This window comes from Leptonychotes weddellii, chromosome 1, assembly GCF_054177405.1.
Source record: "Leptonychotes weddellii isolate Sample4059 chromosome 1, ASM5417740v2, whole genome shotgun sequence".
NCBI classification, from domain to species: domain Eukaryota; kingdom Metazoa; phylum Chordata; class Mammalia; order Carnivora; family Phocidae; genus Leptonychotes; species Leptonychotes weddellii.
Genome location: NC_138369.1, coordinates 110,997,712 through 111,017,310, shown reverse-complemented (window position 1 = coordinate 111,017,310; position 19,599 = coordinate 110,997,712). Strand labels below are relative to the sequence as shown.

Genomic DNA, 19,599 nt, shown 5'->3' with positions numbered 1-19,599 from the left:
ACAAACAAAAAAAAGACTTTTGGGAGGATGCCAATTCCATTCCAAACTTATCTGTTGTTTACTATCTCAAGCATTTCCAGAGCATGTTCTGTGTGTCTATTGATGTGGCCACAGGGAACACCAAGATGAAAAGATGTGAGTATGGCCTTGGCAGCTCACATTCCAGAGTGCTTCATTTGCACACTTTGCAGTTTTGTGAGAGCATTCACAGACTCTACCTCCTCCCATGTACACAAGGGCTCTGGGATAGATTTGGCTTAGAATGGTACATTGCAGGGGGCACCTGGGTGGCTCAGTGGGTTAAGTGTCTGCCTTCGGCTCAGGTCATGATCCCAGAGTCCTGGGATCAAGCCCCACGTCAGGCTCCCTGCTCAGCACGGGAGCCTGCTTCTCCCTCTCCCACTCCCCCTGCTTGTGCACTCACACACATGCTCTCTCTCTCCTGTCAAATAAATAATAAAATCTTTAAAAAAAAATGAATGGTACATTACTGATTTTGGACCCATCTTTCAGATGTCTCATTTTAAAATTGAAGAAACAAGGTAAAGGGAGTGTCAAGCCAAATGACTGGTAAGTAGCAAACCTGATATTGCTGAAGTGTCAAATAGTATGAATGTGGTGTGAACAGAGGCCTCTTGTACACTCTCCATTATTCGTGTCACTACACCAGAGTATCATCCTGCCTGGCCTGTAGGGCTAGGTAATAGCTCTCCCCTTCAAATGTGGAATTTTATGTCCTGCTGTTTTTAAACCAAATAAATTACCCCATCCTTCACTGAATAAAACTCATTTGCTATTTGCTATTTTCTCATCTTTACTGCCTATCCTTCAGTCCCCACCCCAAAGCTAAGAAATGTTTTGTTTTTCTCTTGTCCACTCATAAAACCCACATTTAATAAACTGGAAAAATTTTTATAAAATCATGTTGCTGGGGAAACTGATAAATCTCTATCTAAGAAATGATCACATATTATTTTTAAATACATATTATACACACAAAGACCAAAAGACAATATGCCAAAATATTAATAGGTATTTTAAAAATCTGAGTTGCCAACTTATGGATGATTTCACTTTGGTCTTAATATTTTTTTTTTTGGATTTTCTAAAATTTTTGACAATTAGCATGTTTTATATATAAAGTTATTCCTAAAACTAACTGCTAAAAAAATCTATCTCATCTATTTCTTGATGAAAATCTTCCCTGATTAGCCCTATTTAATAAAATGTTATTATCACCTGGGGCACCTGGGTGGCTCAGCAACTGAGCGTGAGACTCTTGGTTTGGTCTCAGGTTATGATCTCAAGGTTGTGAGATGGAGCCCCATGTCCTCAGGCTCCTGGCTCAGCAGGGAGTCTGCTTGGGGATTCTCATTCCTCTGCCCCTCCCCCCTCTCTTACTCTTCCTCTCTCCCTCTTTCCCTCTCTCTCTCAAATAAATAAATAAATCTCTTAAAACCTACTATAGGCTTCTCTGCAAAGCTTTCTTATACCATTGAGGGACTATAGCCATTTCCTTTTGAGATTCCTCTTTTACTGAAAACCAGCGGTTTTGCTTTATGTTTTTATTTTGAAATGAATGGATACTGCTAGGATTATGAGTTGGTTGTCATGCTCAAAAGAGAAACATATTAATTTTTAATCTTGTTTCAAATGTGTAAAAATAGAAGAAAGTCAGATTTAAATCCTGCCTGTTTTAGTAAATAAGTCAAATTCCAACATAAGAGTAGAATAAACATAGGGTTTTGTTTAATTTGACCCTACTATTTAGGAAAACAGGGGGCTACTTTTCCATTAACTACTAAGATCTTACTAGAAATTCCTCCTCCATCTTCCTCTCAGTTCCTTATATTTACCTGTGTAAGTGGTCTTAAATACAGCCTACTTTGAAAACAATTTTCTAAGGCTTAGTGATAAAAAGACTAATTTCTATAGCCACCCGCCTGTTTCTAGAGCCATGGGTGATTGATGGCTTACAAAGCCTTTTTATACAGCACTGACATTTTAAAGATACTGGCCAGTCTGAACTTTCCATCTGGCATCCCTGATTTCCTTTGTCCCACCTGGACTTATTCTGTAGTGACTTATTCCATTCTTGAGCTCTAAAACTACGTTGATTTAATTTAGGCCTAGGAGTTTGGGGGCAGTTTATTTAAACAAGAAATGAGAGTAATGCCTTTGATGGTGCATGGTGATAGGGAAGAAATCCCTGACTTCCTGGCATTTATTTGTCTAATAACTCCACTGCCATATACAACCAGAGAGATATTCCAGAACCTTCCATGAGCTTACATAAAACTAGCAAGAGAGGCAGTCAATGCTTGCAAAATAAACAGGAAGATGGGGGAAGTTAATTTATTCCAGGCCAAAACAAACCCAACTTCTGTCTTTTAAACAGAGATAATTGATGTAAATAAGATATATTATTACTTAGTGCTAGGGAAGCAGTTTATACTTTTTAAAATACTCTTACACATTATATCATTAAAATTTCATTCACAGTAACATTATGATGTAAAATAGTTTCCTCCGAGCCTTAAATCTAGTCAACTACTAAAATGTGGCTTTTTATGCAGGGAATTTTATTCTAGAATAGCATTTCTATCTCAATCTTCCTTCCATTGTGTCTATCCAAAAATAAATCCAAAGCACTTTCTATATAATAGATCCAAAATGCAATCCTATTTATGCTATTAATTAACACTATTAATGTTTTGTTCCTGAAGACTAGTAGCACAACACCTTTATAGATGCCATCATAGAAAAGACAAACACTGGAAACTTAGTTAAATGTTTAGCAGTGAGAAATATCCATACACACACACACATACACACACACCAATAAAGAAAGAGAAAGAGGGAGGAAGGGAGGAATGGAAGGAGGGAGGGGTACGTGGAACTTCTACAACATATAAAACCAAGGGAAATTTGAAAACAGTTTTGAAATACTGGTAAAAATGGGCTCTCCCATTTTGGAAACTATACATGACACGGTTCAAGTCCTAGGCTAGATATTGCTCATCTCCCAAAAGTCTTCTGAACGTTGGCTTCTATCACCCAGTAGATTTATGATCAAAGAATCAGAGGAACACTAGGAAAGAGTCATTAGATCTTAATTCAAGCAGTAGCTTCATCTTGGGTAAGTCACTTCATCTTTTTTTTTTTCTTACAGATCAAAGATTATTTATCTATAAAACAAAAGTGCTGGTGTCCAGAATATTTAAAAAATATTCTAGTGTTAGAGTTCCATAAAGGATACTATAATTTTGGTCTAAATGCTAAAAAGGTAATTCTTCTCAAAAAGAATATGATGAATTTTCAAGTAAAAAAAAATAAATGAGGGGTGCCTGGGTGGCTCAGTCGGTTAAGCATCTGCCTTCAGCTTAGGTCATGATCTCAGGGTCCGTGTGGGGCTCCATGCTCAGCAGGGAGTCTTCCTCTCCCCTCTGTCTGGCCCTCCCCCCAGCTCGTGCTCTCCCTCTCTCTCAAATAAACAAATAAAGTCTTAAAAAATAAATTAATTTGCAATTATGATTCAGATTGAGTGACAGAAATTGGACAAGGGCTGTACTTGCTAGGCACAAAGAATCATGAGTTATCAGTGCAATTTTTTTTACTCAGTAAAGCTCTTATTTTTTTTTAAAGGACTGAGCAGTTTAAAATAAAAACTCATTTCTGATGCCAAAATAAAGTATTTATTAAAAAAATCAGAGATCACATAGAAAGCAAAGAAATGATACTAGAATTGGGAATAAGGTGATTAATGAAGTTCTTAGCTTCTAAACTGTTTTCTATTATTGCAAAACAAATTACCCAAAAACTAAGAAACTTAAAACATCAAATATATATTGTCTCATACTTTTTGTGGGTTAAAAATCAGAGCACAGCTTAGCTGGAGCTTCTGAATCAAGGTTCTTCATGAGGATGCAGTCATGGTGTTGTTCAGTGGTGTGATCTTATCTGAAGCTTAACCAACTGAGCCACCCAGGCACCCCCATGTCAGTAGTTCTAAAATAACTTCTTATATGCATTTGTATGCAGAGTGATATATAATGTGAATAGTTCCTTTGTACAATGTTCAGAAGTATCCTTCATGACCATAACATAATTTTAAACTATGAATGAGGATATTTCAATGGGGACAAATCTAATGCTACTTCCTAGGTATTTAATATGATAAAGAATATGGTGGGAAATGGAGAATTGATATGTCACTGTTTTTCAAACCTTTAGTATGCTTAAGATCAAATTATGCACAAAGGTAAATATCCAGGTACCCCTCAGTTATACTAAATTAAATCTCTGGGGGATAAGCACAGATTTTTTGCTTTATGATAAACCCTCCAGAAAATTCTGATTCATCAGCTCCAGAAATCACATTTTAAGAAACACTTCTGGGGCACCTGGGTGGCTCAGTTGGTGAAGCGTCTGCCTTCAGCTCAGGTCATGATCTCAGAGTCCCAGGATCGAGCCCCGCGTCAGGCTCCCTGCTCAGCAGGGAGGTCTGCTTCTCCCTCTGCCTCTCACCCTGCTTGTGCTCTCTCTCTCTCACTCTCTCTCTCTCAAATAAATAAATAAAATCTTAAAAAAAAAAAAAGACACACTTCTTTATATGGTTCACCTCAACTGTCAACTGCCTCATCTGCATTCTTGGGATGTAATACAACAGAGATCCATTCTGGCTCTGTATCAGACATTTCAGTCAATTTCTTATGTTTTCCCACATGCAGATTTTCTGGTCAAGCTGTTGAAAATTTCCAAATCACTATCAGACAAAACAAAAAATCAGAATGTAAAAGACTGAGATAAATGGTTTATTCTTTTAACTGATAGAAATAAAGAAGTTAAGAGGAATTACAGAGTCATATATTTGAGTTTCATGCTTTATATTTAAAGTTTTCCTTGTTGTTATGTTTTTGTTTTTGTTTTTATTGTATCTATGAAAAGGTTTATTCCTGTATTCACACTCTCTTTAATACCTGTTACCATCTCACTATATTGCTACCAATTAACTTCAGGAATATACAGTAGAAAATACATGAATTATAAAATGTATTCTCAAATTTCTCAAAATTCTTAATTAACCATAATGTTTTTAGGCATGGTGATGTCCAGAAAAGTGATGATCTTAAAGAAAATTCTATTCCAAGGTAAGCAATTTACAATCGATCAGTTGTACTATTGCCCAGAGCAACCAGAATTTTAGTACTAAGTTAAGAGATAGAGCATATGGGTAACCATTGAATAGTTTTGGTGTGGTCAGCTATATAAAGCTTTATGGTTTGAAAACCTTAACATGGCTTTCTGGAGGAACTAGAAGTAAAAACATTATAGTAAATCTGTAACATTTATAATTATTATTGATATCTATTAGATATATAAAATTTTGCCTCCGGATTAGCTATAAATTCTTTCATTACAAAATAAGAAAATTGTTACAAATAACTAATTTTGACAGCTTTAAAAATGTCCACACAGCAATCCCACAAGGAACATGGCCAAAAGATTTAATGTTATGTGACCTACACTGAATTTAGACAATTTAAAACTAAAACTTCCTTTATACCACATAAGGTAGGGAAAAAATCCTTAATAATTAGAACTTCACCAAGCCCATGAATATATAGAGAGAGCAGCAAAACTGGTGATGCAACTATTTCACATAAATTGAGTGAATTATTGCCTCAAGCTATAAAGAGTATGGGAACAACACAATAAAAGTAACAGCAGCTCCAGCTGGTAACAAACAGAAATAGGAAGCTCTTTCATTTGTAAAAGGAAATGGCACAAGTTTTCTGTTCTCTAACAAAAAAAGCATGCAACATTTTCTCCCACTTAAATATTTACAGTCTATTACTTACTATTATGCATTCGATTAAGAATATGTTCTTGCTGTCTTTGACATTAGTAGTCCTTCTCTACAATTAGCCAAACAATCTAGCATTGTTAGTAATGTGTAGGAAAGTTTGATTATACACGAAATGGGTGGGTTTTAGCATTTACTTGCCTAGTAAACAACAGCAAATCCTAGAATGCCAAACCAAAGTAGATTTTCCATCTGACAAATGAGAGTGGTAACTGCTTCACTCAAACATACACAGAACTTACAAACATGAAATTGATAAGAATAAATTATTTGAAATTCTTACTAAGTTGGTTCCATATCACCCAATATGGTATTCTAACATCTTCGTCATCATCATCATCATCATCATCATCATCTTCATTCAATGAAATTTGTAGTGAGAATTTTTCATGTACCGGATATATGCTGCCTATTACAGATACAAATCAAGTAAGATACAGGCTAGCACCTTGAAAAGCTCACAGATAAGTGGAATTATCTATTTTGTATTGCTCTAAAAGACTGGATTTAAATTAGGGATTGTACAATGTACATTTTTTTAAAAATTATATATTATACTCCCTGTAGTTTCAAAAGGGTATTAAGCCTCTCTATATACATATTAAACATATATATATATAATTATGTGATATTGATGATGATGAAAAATTACTCTAGCAATGATCATTTTAACTTTTTTAACCTTTTTAGCCAGCCACCACTTAATCCCATTTCTGGATTACCTATGAATTTCCCTCTAAAATATATTCAACTGATTTTCAGGAAACAATGCACTATTCCAGCTAGTAGTGATTTTGCAATATATCCATGCACTTCTGATCTTATAGTGAGTTATATGTTTGTCAAAATCAATTTGTATTTATTCTCAAAACAATTATTTGCCATTGTATATAATATTATAATTATGCAATTTAATTTCTACAAATACTAATAAAATATGAGTACAAAAAGAAGTAATCGAATCTATGAAAATTAGGTCAAGACCTTTATAAAAAGTCAGAAAAGACATGTTAGTAAAAGATAGGATCAACAGATATTACTGCTTTGCTAACTTAGCACCCATTCCCAGACCTTTTCCATTCTGAGACTTCATAGAGTTGGAGCCAGCTAAAATACTCAAATTGATGTAGTCATCTGGCACCGTTCTGGCCAATGAGACATATACATTCATAAATTGGTGGCAAGTGAGAAAAATTTGCTTTCCTCATAAAGAGGGCAGATGTCTCTAGAACATGATCCTAATGCTGGGAACTGTGACACCCATTTGTGACTGATCATAAGGGCAAGGCCAGGAGAAGTTGAGAGAATTTGATTACCCTAATGTCACCCATCACTTACCTCCAGACTTCTTTTACAATAAGACAAAGAAAAGAAGGAATGAATGAAGGAAAGAAAGGAAAGATGGATAGAGGGAAGGAAGAGAGGAGGAGGAAATTTACGTAAGCCATAGGAAGAGTTGTTTGACTATTTGCAATTGAAGTATTCCTAACTGATACCCAGTAGTAGTTAGCGAAAATGGGGAGGGGGATCCAGAAGCATTTTTCATTCTGATTGCTTCATAATTTTCTTGAGTTACGTCTCACTATGAAATTAACAAAACTGCAAATCATTTGAATGTGACTAATGCAAGGAAGATAGGATATGTGGAAATCCAATCAATGGACCCCAAATATTAGTAAATAAATGTGCACTGATTCATATAGATTGATACATAGATATAAAATTTAGGTATGTATGTGCCATTTTTAAAGATTTCTCACTTAAAATGACTTTTTCAATAAATCAACAAATGCCAGCAGTGAAAAAATTGAGTAAAAGAGTTTCCACTATATTTTAGGGAAAGAAAAATCAGTCAAAATGTCAGCAAGATTCTAAAATCAATGCCAAAAAAAAAAAATAAAATCAATGCCAAAATGTGAACATTGTATATTTTCATCTCAAATTTTATAAAGTTGTAAATAGATAAATTGGAAGAAGTAAACAAGAAAGTTTGGAAATAAAAATTAAAATTAATGAATTTCAAATGGTAGATTAAGTGAGATAATATGCAAACAAGTATTTAAAAAACTTTAGAACACTACAGATTATTGAGTTCTCATTACTATTAAATAATTAAAGAAGTTTAAGGAAACAATCATTTTTGTCAATGCCTATCAAACGAATTAGGGAGTATTTCTTGATTATTTTTTGGCAAATATCTACTGTATTAGAATACTAGAATTCAGAGTTAGAATTTAGGGTTGAAGGGCCTAGCCCAACTGTGCAGTTTTAGCAGAAGCCTGGTCTAAAACATCCCTGCAGAGAAGGTATGAAGCATTTGCTTTCACATTCTACAATAGGGATTTAACTTTTGAGTAAACAGATTCCTTTTTGGGAAACATGAGCAATTAGAAATAGCTTTTATATTATGCATAAATCTGCCAACCTATAATTTCTGTTAGTTTCAGTTTTACCACTAGAAATAAGATAGAGGTAAGACTATTTCTTTATCCATTTGATAGGGTTCTCCATTCTATCCCACCCACCTGCTCTCCAACTTTCTTATTTCTATGCAAGTTTTTGTTTTATTTTGTGTTTTTGTTTTGCTTTGTTTGTTTAACATTTTTCACCTGAAATGCCTTTTGGATGAATTGCCACCAGTGTTGCCCCCCTCTGGGTATACTCCATCTGTCAACATACCAGAATAAGAATAATAAGCTTGGAGTTGACCATGGTATCTCCAAATCCAACTTATTAACTGACAGGTAAGTATCTTTTAAGTTTACAATAACTCCTTGGAAAGTCCAGACATGACTCTCTAGTATTTTCCTTAATATAGATATTTAACATGTATTAATGCAACCTAATATTATATTCACTTGATTCCCATATGCCCTGCTACTATTTTATGTATATCTTTAGTCATGAGATTCTTTCATTTTTGTTATTTTTAAATCTGAATTCAAATGATCAGTATCAACATACTGTAGTTGAACTCCCCTTTTCTTTTATGTAATAATTACACTAGTAGCTACTATTAGGTGGGGAGCACTTACAACAAGCCAGGATCTGTTCTGAGTATTTTATGGATACATTATCTCTAAACTGCTCTACGACAAAACAATTTAAGAATTGTCATTTGTTTTAAAGATGATTAAATGGAAGCTCAATGAGTGAAATTATATAGATCAAAAGACACACATAGATATTAGATTATTCTATATATCTCTTTTGATATCTAATATCTCACTTTTCCAAAAAATATTTGAAAGAGGCTCCAAAAGAGGTTCAGACATTTCTCTTATAGCCATGCTATACAAAGAGTGGTCCACAGGCTAAAAGCATCAGCATCACCTAAGCAGAATCCCAGGACCTACTGAATCAGAATCAACATTTAAACTAGATTCCAAGTGAGTCATGGCTATATTGTGGTTTGAGAGGCAATGTTTTAGAGACCACCTGTATTACCATCTTCTCAGATATCCATTTCCTTTCCAGAATAGAGGATCATTTGAGTGAACATTTCTAGTCTCCTGTTCTCTAGTTTTCTACCCTCTAGTTTTTGTTCTGGTCTACATATGGTTGTATATACATCACAGTGTAAAGTCCATGCTTCTGTGTGCTAAAATGTCTATCCTCTTAGATCTGTCTGTAATCACTGGCCCATTTCCATAATGATGATTACAGATATAAGTATACCAAATCACTCACTCTCACCACCCACATCCTCTAGCATTTTGCCTTTCTGATTTGCCTGGAACTGTGTATGCCAGGCAGGACTTGGACTTTGTATCTGGCCACATAACCATTCAGGATCTACTTAATAGACTCAGATTTTCTTCCCCAAGAGATCCCAAGGCCTAAAAATGAACTTGGAATAGGTGATGCCATTCGGTTTTATATCAAAGCTATATTCTCCAAGGTAGTTTGTCTGAAGACAGTGTGTCTGTATTAGAGAAAAGATTACTAGAACACAGCCATTAATAAAACGTATATCCCAAAGCCCACTTGATGGCTGGTAACCTCTGTGTCTTTTAGTTAGAGGGTGAGTTTTAGGCTTCCTAACCACATTCTCCCATTGCTACTAGGGTACTATAGAAACAGGGCTCATGTATTTCTGAGAAGCTCTATCAAGCAGTATAGCTCAGATAATTCATCACACATATAGTTTGGGAATGGTTGAAAATTCTCCAAATTATCTGAAATTACAGTCCCTGATACTTATTATTTGCCACATGATTGGTAAGTCTGAATACCATCACTTCTAAGATATACTTTGATACTTTACATTTTCACAACTGATACTTTCAACTCCTGGCCATTGTATCAAGCATGAGATTATAGATTTAAATAAATAAAATTATCAAATTGGTTTCACTTTTTAAACACAGTTGGATATACTGATTTCAAGTAAAAACATTCAGCTGCTTCTATGAGTCCTCTGCTTCCAGAATTATTTAGAATTTTATTTTTGTAAAATTATATATTTAAATGATCAATTAAATAGTAAATTCAGACAAAAAAGTCACAGTGGACTATCTGGGAAGCAATGTTGAAATTAGAACTTAAATCCCAGACATGCCATTTACTAACTGTATAACCATGAATAATAGATTTATTTTTCTGATTTAATATCTAATTATGAGAATAAAATCAGATAATATGATATTCTTTTTTATTAAAATACAAGGTATAATTTACATTGAAATGTATTATTCTATCTTGAAAAGTGGCTTTGGGGCTCCTGGGTGGCTCAGTCGGTTAAGCTGCTGCCTTCGGCTCAGGTCATGATCCCAGGGTCCTAGGATCGAGTCCCACATCGGGCTCCTTGCTTGGCGGGGAGCCTGGCTTCTCCCTCTGCCTGCCTCTCCCCCTGCTTGTGTTCTGTCTCTCTCTCTGACAAATAAGTAAAAATAAAATCTTAAAAAAAATAAAAAAGAAATAAAAAAGAAAAAAAGAAAAGTGGCTTTGGCCATTACACAGAAAACTTCCAAAATGTAAGATTTACTAAAAAAGGCAACATATTCTGGCAATCAAAAATAATAATGATAACATCAGTGAACATTTATATAGCCCTTTTATTTGCCAGAAACTCTTCTAAGCACTTTATGCGTATTATCTTATAAAATGCCCTTAATAAAATACAGTTACATACTATTATTATTATCAATTTACAGATGAGAATGCTGAGAAACATAAAATTTAGGTTATTTATTCAGAGTCATCAACAGATATATACAGAGAGAGAGAGATCAGTCAAGAAACACCTTAAATGTTTACTGGACAAATAATACTAATTTTTTAAATGTATTAGTATACTTTTCAAATGTCTTTTTGAAATTTGCTGAACTTTTTAAAATGTTAACCCTAACTGTGTGCGACATATTTCCCTTCTAGTTATCACAAAATTCCCGCCTGTGAAACTCACAAAACAATTTTCAGATGCAGTCTTGGGTTGTGCCCATGTGTCAGGCAAACCTGTAATTTTTGATGTATTAAGAAACTAAAGGATACTAGTAAGTGAAAAACCTGTATATTAAATTTTGAGTATATAACCTTATTTTACTCCAAAATTATACACATTTTTAGTGCTAATTCATATGGGCTTAAGGACCATAGATTTGGGGAGCTGTCAGAAAAGCTGAATTCATTTGCGAGGATACCTTCAGAAGTGGAAAGCTAGGGTAGATTACTAGACTTACAAATTCCAGAAAATGCCACAAACTAAAAGAAATAGATGATTTGGAGTAATAGCCAAATCACTATATTTTTTTTCCATATAGTTCTTTGATACCTCTGATGCCTACATATTTTTAATGTTAGAGCTCTACTGCTACACACAGACATATTTCTTCATTAGAAATACAAAGGGGAAAGATACATAGAAGCAGAACTATCCTTTCTCATGAGAAAATAAAAGGAACTTTTAATCTTGTGTTTCAGAGCAAAGTTAACAATCACCGACAACCCTCTTTGCCTTCTTTAAACTATTCATTAGTATAGCATCTTAAATTCACTTAATCCAATAAAAATTATGTTTATTGGAATAAACCTTAGTTCTTTCTTCCACCCTCCTTCTCTCCCTCCCTTTATTCTTTTTCTTTTTTTATTAAATTTATCTAAAAATTAGAATATAACCAGACTACAAAATTTCAGGAAAAACAAAAAAATTAGAAATATGCACCAACTGCCTATTGAATACCTAAGAAGTAATACTTTCTAATTTATCTCCTCCTAGTCTTTTTTTCACATAAATATTTCATGTAAATGTAAGCATAGAGTACATACCCTATTTGAATCCTGATGTTTATACTTACATAATCATATATATGTATATGTGATTATTTGTGTACGTAATATGTGGATGTGTATAGGTGTGTGTTTATTTCCTGGCCAATTTAATAATTAAATAGTATTCCAGCAAGTAAAAAGTGAATAAATTATGACCTAATTATCCATTACCTTTATTTTTTTCTAACATATAACATAATAATGACCATATACTCACAAAGTTTCACAATACCTTAGGATTATTATATTAAGATCCTCAGAAGTGAAATTATTGAGACAGAAAGTACAAGATTTTTAAGTCATCAACATGACTTAAATTTATGGTTTACAAACTTTTAGGAAAAGATTCTTCTGGTTATACTTCATCAGCAAAATATGCCAACATACTCTTGCCAGTATTAGGTTTTACAATTTTTTGCTCTCTTAAAAAATATGATAAATGAGCAGGAGCTTGGAAAGATGGCAGAGTATGAGGACCCTAAATTCACATTGTCCCATGTTTACAACTAGATATCACTCACATCTATGTAAATAACTGGAGAGTGATCTGAAGATTGGCAGAACAAACTCCGTAACTAAATGTAGAGAAGGTACATTGGAGGTTAGGAAGAGTAGAAAATGTGGTGGGGAGCTCCCCACAGTATGGTGGAAGCTGCAGGTGCATAGAGGGGAGAAAAATGGTCCATCACACCAGGAAGCCCACATGGGAAGACAAATTCCTATAATATTTGGCTTTGAAAACCAGAGGGGCTGCATTCCATGCGTTTGTGTAACCAGGTAGACTTGGAACCTGGAGCTGAAATGTCAGCTGGTTCAGCAGTAAGTGAGCCTGGAGGGCAAGTGATAGCTGGGTTCTTGCCCTTAAAGAGACAGCAGTGAGATAACATGGAAGTGGCAGTTTGCACAATGCCTGAGGCAACAGAAGAGATATCTGTTAAATGGATTTTGGAACATATTAGGGGACTTCTCTGGGAGTAAAGGAGTTGGCAGATGCCATTATCCTCCCCTGCCCTGCAGCATAAACACAGGGCCACCTGTGGGAGATGCACTGCACAGATACTTGCTACCTAAACTGCTAGCACTGCACCATGCCAATAAGTTCTCCTAAGGACTCACTTTCTCTAAGTCTGCAGGCCTGGGCCCTGAGCTCAGCACAAATACACCATACCCCCAGCTCCACCATGTGCCTGCTTTGGGGGATCTGGCCTAAAACCAGCAGCTCAGTGCAAATTTTGCTAAAACTGCTGCCTTGACCCCAAGTTCCCCTCAAGTAAGCCCCCTCAGAGCTGGCCTGTCTGGGTCCCACTAATATTACAGAGAGCAAACACAGAGCTCAACAGGCAGAGTCACTGCAGAAGACTAGACTGAAAAGAAAAGCAATTCAGACACAACAGCAGGGTGCAAGCAAAACACAGAGGAGACTCCCCGAAGCTATAGGTTCTGGTGAACAGGGGATACTGCACCACAGAGCATTACAGGATCTCTTTTTCATAAAGACACTACTTTCTTTCTTTCTTTCTTTTTTTAAGATTTTATTTATTTATTTGACAGAGAGAGAGAGCACAAGCAGGGGGAGTGGCAGGCAAAGGCAGAGGGAGAAGCAGGCTCCCCACAGAGCAGGGGGAGCCCGATGTGGGACCTGATCCCAGGACCCCAGGATCATGACCTGAGCCAAAGGCAGTCGCTTAACCAACTGAGCCATCCAGGCGCCCTAAAGCCACTACTTTCAAGAGCAGAATATGTAGATGACTTTCCTAACACAGAGAAACAGACAGAGGGGTAGACAAAATGAGGAGACAGAGATATATGTCACAAATAAAAGAACAGGACAAAGTCATAGCAGGAGATTGAAGCAAAACAGAAATAAGTAATATGCTTGATAGAGAATTTAAAGTAATGATCATAAAGATACTCAATGAACTTGAGAAAAGAGTGGAGGGCATCAGTGAGACACTTAACAAAGAGATAAAAAATAACATATCAGAGACGATGAATTCAACAAATGAAATTAAAAATACAATACATGGAATAAATAGTAGGCTACAGGAAGCAAAGGAATGTATCAGGGTGATCTGAAGGATAGAGTCCTGGAAGGCAAACAGGCTGAACAGGTGAAAGACATAGAAATACTGCATAATGAGAAAAGACTTAGAGAACTCAGCAACACCATCAAGCATAATAACATCTGCATTATAGGGATACCAGAAGGAAAAGAGAGAGAAGGGGGGGGCAGGCAGAAATGCATTTGAAGAAATAATAGCTGAAAACTTCCTGGGGAGGGAAAGAGAGATCCAGATTTAGAAGGCACAGAGATTCCCCCAACAAATTCAACCAAAGGAGGTCCATACCAAGACACATAGTAATTAAAATGGCAATAAATAGTGATAAAGAATTTTAAAGGTTGCAAGAGGAAAAAAAAAAAGACAGTTATATACAAAGGAAACCCCATTAGTCTATCAGCTGATTTTTCAGCAAAAACTTTGCAGGCCAGAAGAGAGTGGCATGACATATTCAAAGTGCTGAAAGGGAAAAATGTGCAGTCAAGAATACTCTATCCAGCAAGGCTATCATTCAGAATAGAAGGAGAGATAAAAAGTTTCCCAGACAAACAAAAGTTAAAAGAATTCATGACCAGGGATGCCTGGGTGGCTCAGGTGGTTAAGCGTCTGCCTTTGGCTCAGGTCACGATCCTGGGATCAAGTCCTGCATCCAGCTCCTTGCTCAGTTGCAAGCCTGCTTCTCCCTCTCCCTCTGCTCCACCTGCTTGTGTGCTCTCTCTCTCTCTCTGACAAATAAAGAAAAAAAATCTTAAAAAAAAAAAAATCATGACTACTAAACCAGCCCTACAAGAAATGTAAGGGGTACTATATGAGTGGGAGGAAAAAAGAGAGTAAGAAAAATAGGAAGTACAAAAGCAAAAAATTAAGTGTATCTGAAAAAAAAGCAGTCAAGAGAAGCATAAAATAAAAGAAAGTAAAATATGATACCAAATATCTGAAATGTAGAAGGGAGAGGAGTAAAGAATGGGTTCAAAATTTAAGCAACCACCAACATAATATATGCTGCTATATGCAAAAGATGTCATATATAAACCAAATGGCAACCAAAAATAAAAAAATAGTAATAGATATGCAAAAAGTGAAGAGTAAGGAATCCAAGTATTTTGCTAAAGAAAACCAACTAATCATTAGAAATCAAGAGAAGAAAGGAACAGAGAGGAACTAGAGAAACAACATAAAACAAGTAAAAAATGGCAATAAATACACAGATACCAATAATTTTTTTCAATGTAAATGGACAAAATGTTTCAATTAAATGACATATGGTGGCAGAAAGGATAAAAAAAAAAAAAGCAAGGACCATCTATGTGCTGTCTACAAAAGACTCATTTCAGACCTAAAGACCCATGCAGACTAAAAGTGACGAGATGGAGAAACATGTATCATGCAAATGGAATAAAAAGAAAGCTGGAGTAGCAATATTTATATTGGACAAAATAGACTAAAAAAAAAAGGCTGAACAAAAAAAAGGACACTATATAATCATAAATGGTACAATCCAACAAGATATAACAATTGTAAATATTTTTGTACTGAACATGGGAGCACCCAAATACATAAAGCAGCTAGCAACAAACATACAGAAAATAATCAATAGTAATACAATAATAGTAGGGGATGTCAACACCCAACTTATATCAATGTATGGATCATTAAACAGAAAATCAACAAAGAAACAGTGGCTTTGAATAGCACATTGGACCAGACGGATCTAATAGATATATTCAGAACATTCCATCCTAAAACAGCAGAATACACATTCTTTCCAAGTGCACATGGGACATTCTCCAGAATAGTTCACATACCAGGCCACAAAACAAGTCTCAACAAATTTAAATAGATCGAAGTCTTACTACGCATCTTTTATGACCACAGTGCTATGAAACTAGAAATCAACCACAAGAAAAAAATTTGGAAAACACACAAATACATGGAGGTTCAATACCATGTCACTAAACAATGAATGTATCAACCAAGAAAGCAAAGAGGAAATTAAAAAATACAGGGAGACAAATAAAAATGAAAACACAACGGCCCAAAATCTTTGAGATGCAGCAAAAGCTGTTATAAGCTTCATTCTATGAAGCCAACATTACTCCAATACCAAAACCAGATAAAGACACTACAAAAAAAAAAAAAAAAAAAGGGAAACTACAGGCCAACATCTCTGATGAACATAGATACAAAAATCCTCAACAAAATACTAGCAAACTGAACACAACAATATATTAAAAAAAAACATTCACCACAATCAAGTGGGATTTACATGTGAGATGCAAGGATGATTCAATATTCTCAAGTCAATCAATGTGATATATCACATCAATAAAAGAAGGGATAAAAAACATATGATCATTTCAACAGATTCAGAAAAAGCATTTGGCAAAGTAGAACATCCATTCATCATAAAAACCCTCAACAATTTAGGGTTAGAGAAAACATTCTCAAAATAATAAAAGCCATATATGAAAAACCCACAGTTAACATCACACTCAGTGGTGAAAAAATTAGTGTTTCTCCTAACACAGTAGATGTCCACTCTCACCACTATTATTTAACATAGTACTGGAAGTCCTAACCACAGCTATCAGACAAGAGGAAGAAATAAAAGGCATCCAAATTGGTAAGTAAAAAGTAAATTTTTTACTATTTGCAGATTACATACTACTATATATACACAACCCTAAAGACTCCACCAAAAACACTACTAGAACTGATAAATGAATTCAGTAAGTTTGCAGGATACAAAATCAATATACAGAAATCAACTGAATTTTTATATACGAATAATGAAGCAACAGAAAGTAGGAAAGCAATCGCATTTACAATCACACCAAAAACAGTAAAATACCTAGGAATAAACTTAACCAAGGAAGTGAAAGACCTGTACTCTGAAAACTATAAAACACCAATTAAAAATATTGAAGATAACACAAACAATTAGAAAGATATTCCCTGCTCATGGATTGGAAAAACAAATGTTAAAATGTTCACATTACCCAAAGCAATCTACAGATTTAATGCAATTCCTATCAAAATACCAACAACATTTTTCACAGAACTAGAACAAAAAATCCTAAAATTCGTGTGGAACCAAAGAAGATCTCGAATAGCCAAACAATCTTGAAAAAGAAAAACTAAGATGGAGGTATCAGAATTCCAAGTTTCAAGTTATAATACAAAGCTGTAATAATAAAAACAGTATGGTACTGGCACAAATATAGACACATAAGATAAATATAATAGAACAGAAAGCCCAGGAATAAATCCACAATTATATGGTTAATTAACCTTTAACATAGGAGGCAAAGGATGCCTGGGTGGCTCAGTCAGTTAAGCATCTGCCTTAGGTTCAGGTCACGATCCCAGGGACCTGGGATTGAGTCCTACATTTGGCTCCTTGCTCAGCAGGGAGCCTACTTCTCCCTCTGCCGGCCGCTCCCCCCTGTTTGTGCTCTCTGACAAATAAATAAATAAAATCTTTAAAACAAAACAAAAACAAAGGAGGCAAGAACATGCAACGGGAAAGAATCTCTTCAACAAATGGTGTTGGGAGAACTGGACAGCTACATGCAAAAGAATGGCACTGGACCACTGGCTTACACCATACACAAAGATAAACTCAAAATGGACTAAGAGCCTAAATGTGAGACATGACACTATAAAAATCCCAGAAGAGAGCATTGGCAATAATTTCTCCGACACTGACCATAGCAATCTTTTCCAGATAGCTTTCCTGAGACCAGGGAAACAAAAGCAAAAATAAACTATTGGTATTTCATCAAAATTAAAAGCTTCTGAACGGTGAAGGAAATAATAAAATGAAAAGGGAATCTACTGAATGGGAAAATATATTTGCAAGTGACATCTCTGATAAAGAGTTAGTATCCAAAATATATAAAGAACTTATATAACTCAACATCCCCCCAAAGAAATAATTTAATTAAAAAATAGGCAGAAGACATGAATAGACATTTCTCCAAAGAAGACACCCAGGGGGTAAAACAGACACATGAAAAGATGCTCAACATCACTCATCATCAGGGAAATGCAAATCAAAACCACAATGAGATATCACCTCGCACCTGTCAGAATGGCTAAAATCAACAAAACAAGAAACAGTAAGTGTTGGAAAGGATGTAGAGAAATAGGAATCCTCATGCACTCTTGGTAGGAGTGCAAATTGGTGCAGCCAATGTGGAAAACAGTATGGAGGTTCTTCAAAAAGCTAAAAATAGGGGCACCTGGCTGGCTCAGACAGGAAAGCATAAAACTCTTGATCTTGGGGTTGTGAGTTCAAGCCCCATTTTGGGTATAGAGATTACTTAAAAATAAAATCTTAAAAAAAAAAAAGTTAAAAATAGAACTACCTTAAGATCCAGTAATTGTACTACTGGGTATTTACCCAAAAAATACAAAAACACTAATCAAAGGGATATGCACCCCGATGTTTATAGCAGCATTGCTTACAATAGCCAAATTATAGAAGCAATCCAAGTGTCCACTGATAGATGAATAGATAAAGAAGATGTGGTATGTATGTATATGTGTGTGTGTGCGCATATTATATATATATATATAGGAATAATACTCAGCCATCAAAAATAAAATCTTGCCATTTGCAACAACAGGGATGAAGCTATAGAGTATAATGGTAAGGGAAATAAGTCAGTCAGAAAAAAACAAATACCATATGATTTCACTTAAATGCAGAATTTAAAAAATAAAACAGACAAGCAAAGGGAAAAAAGAGAGAGAGAGGGAGGGAGAGAGAAGGAGAGACAAACCAAGAAACAGACTCTTAACTATAGGGAACAAACTGATGGGAAGTGGGTGGGGGGAATGGGTTAAATAGGTGATGGGGATTAATGAGTACACTTACCATTATGAGCACTGAGTAATATATAGAACTGTTGAATCATTATATTGTACACCTGAAACTAATATAACACTATGTTAACTATACTGGAATTTTAAAAACTTAAAAAATAAAAAAGATATATGAAAAATGAGACTTTCTAGCTGTTGTAATTTCCATTTGTTTGATTATCAACCAGGTTGAAGACGTCCATATGCTTTTTTTTATTTCCTTTTTTGTGAATTGTCTGTTCATGGCCTTTATGTATATATTGGTTGAAATATTTACTACATTTCTCACATATTTTTGAGAAAAGGTTAATATTTCATATATATTAAACCTCCTATCACATATATTTAATCTTTACTCATTTTGTTGTCTACATTTTGTTTTTATATTCTCAGAACTCAAAATTTATTTTTAGTGTTTTTCTTTTGATAATGATGTATCTGATATTTAATCTGACTTTAAAAGTTATTTCTTTAGCCACCCCTCCCCATAAATTCAAAGTCCATTTCTCTTGTTAAGTATTCTATTAATTTTTA

General features: G+C 34.9%; 1 protein-coding gene across 1 annotated transcript in view; it reads right to left on the bottom strand.

Moving 5' to 3' along the window:
* The window catches only part of NAALADL2 (N-acetylated alpha-linked acidic dipeptidase like 2), a 1,010,672-nt gene that overhangs the window by 676,342 nt on the left and 314,731 nt on the right, over positions 1-19,599 (bottom strand). Inside the window, exon 3 of the mRNA XM_081813090.1 lies at positions 6,150-6,275. Within this exon, the coding sequence (XP_081669216.1) occupies positions 6,150-6,275 (126 nt within the window). The remainder of the gene's footprint in view (positions 1-6,149; positions 6,276-19,599) is intronic.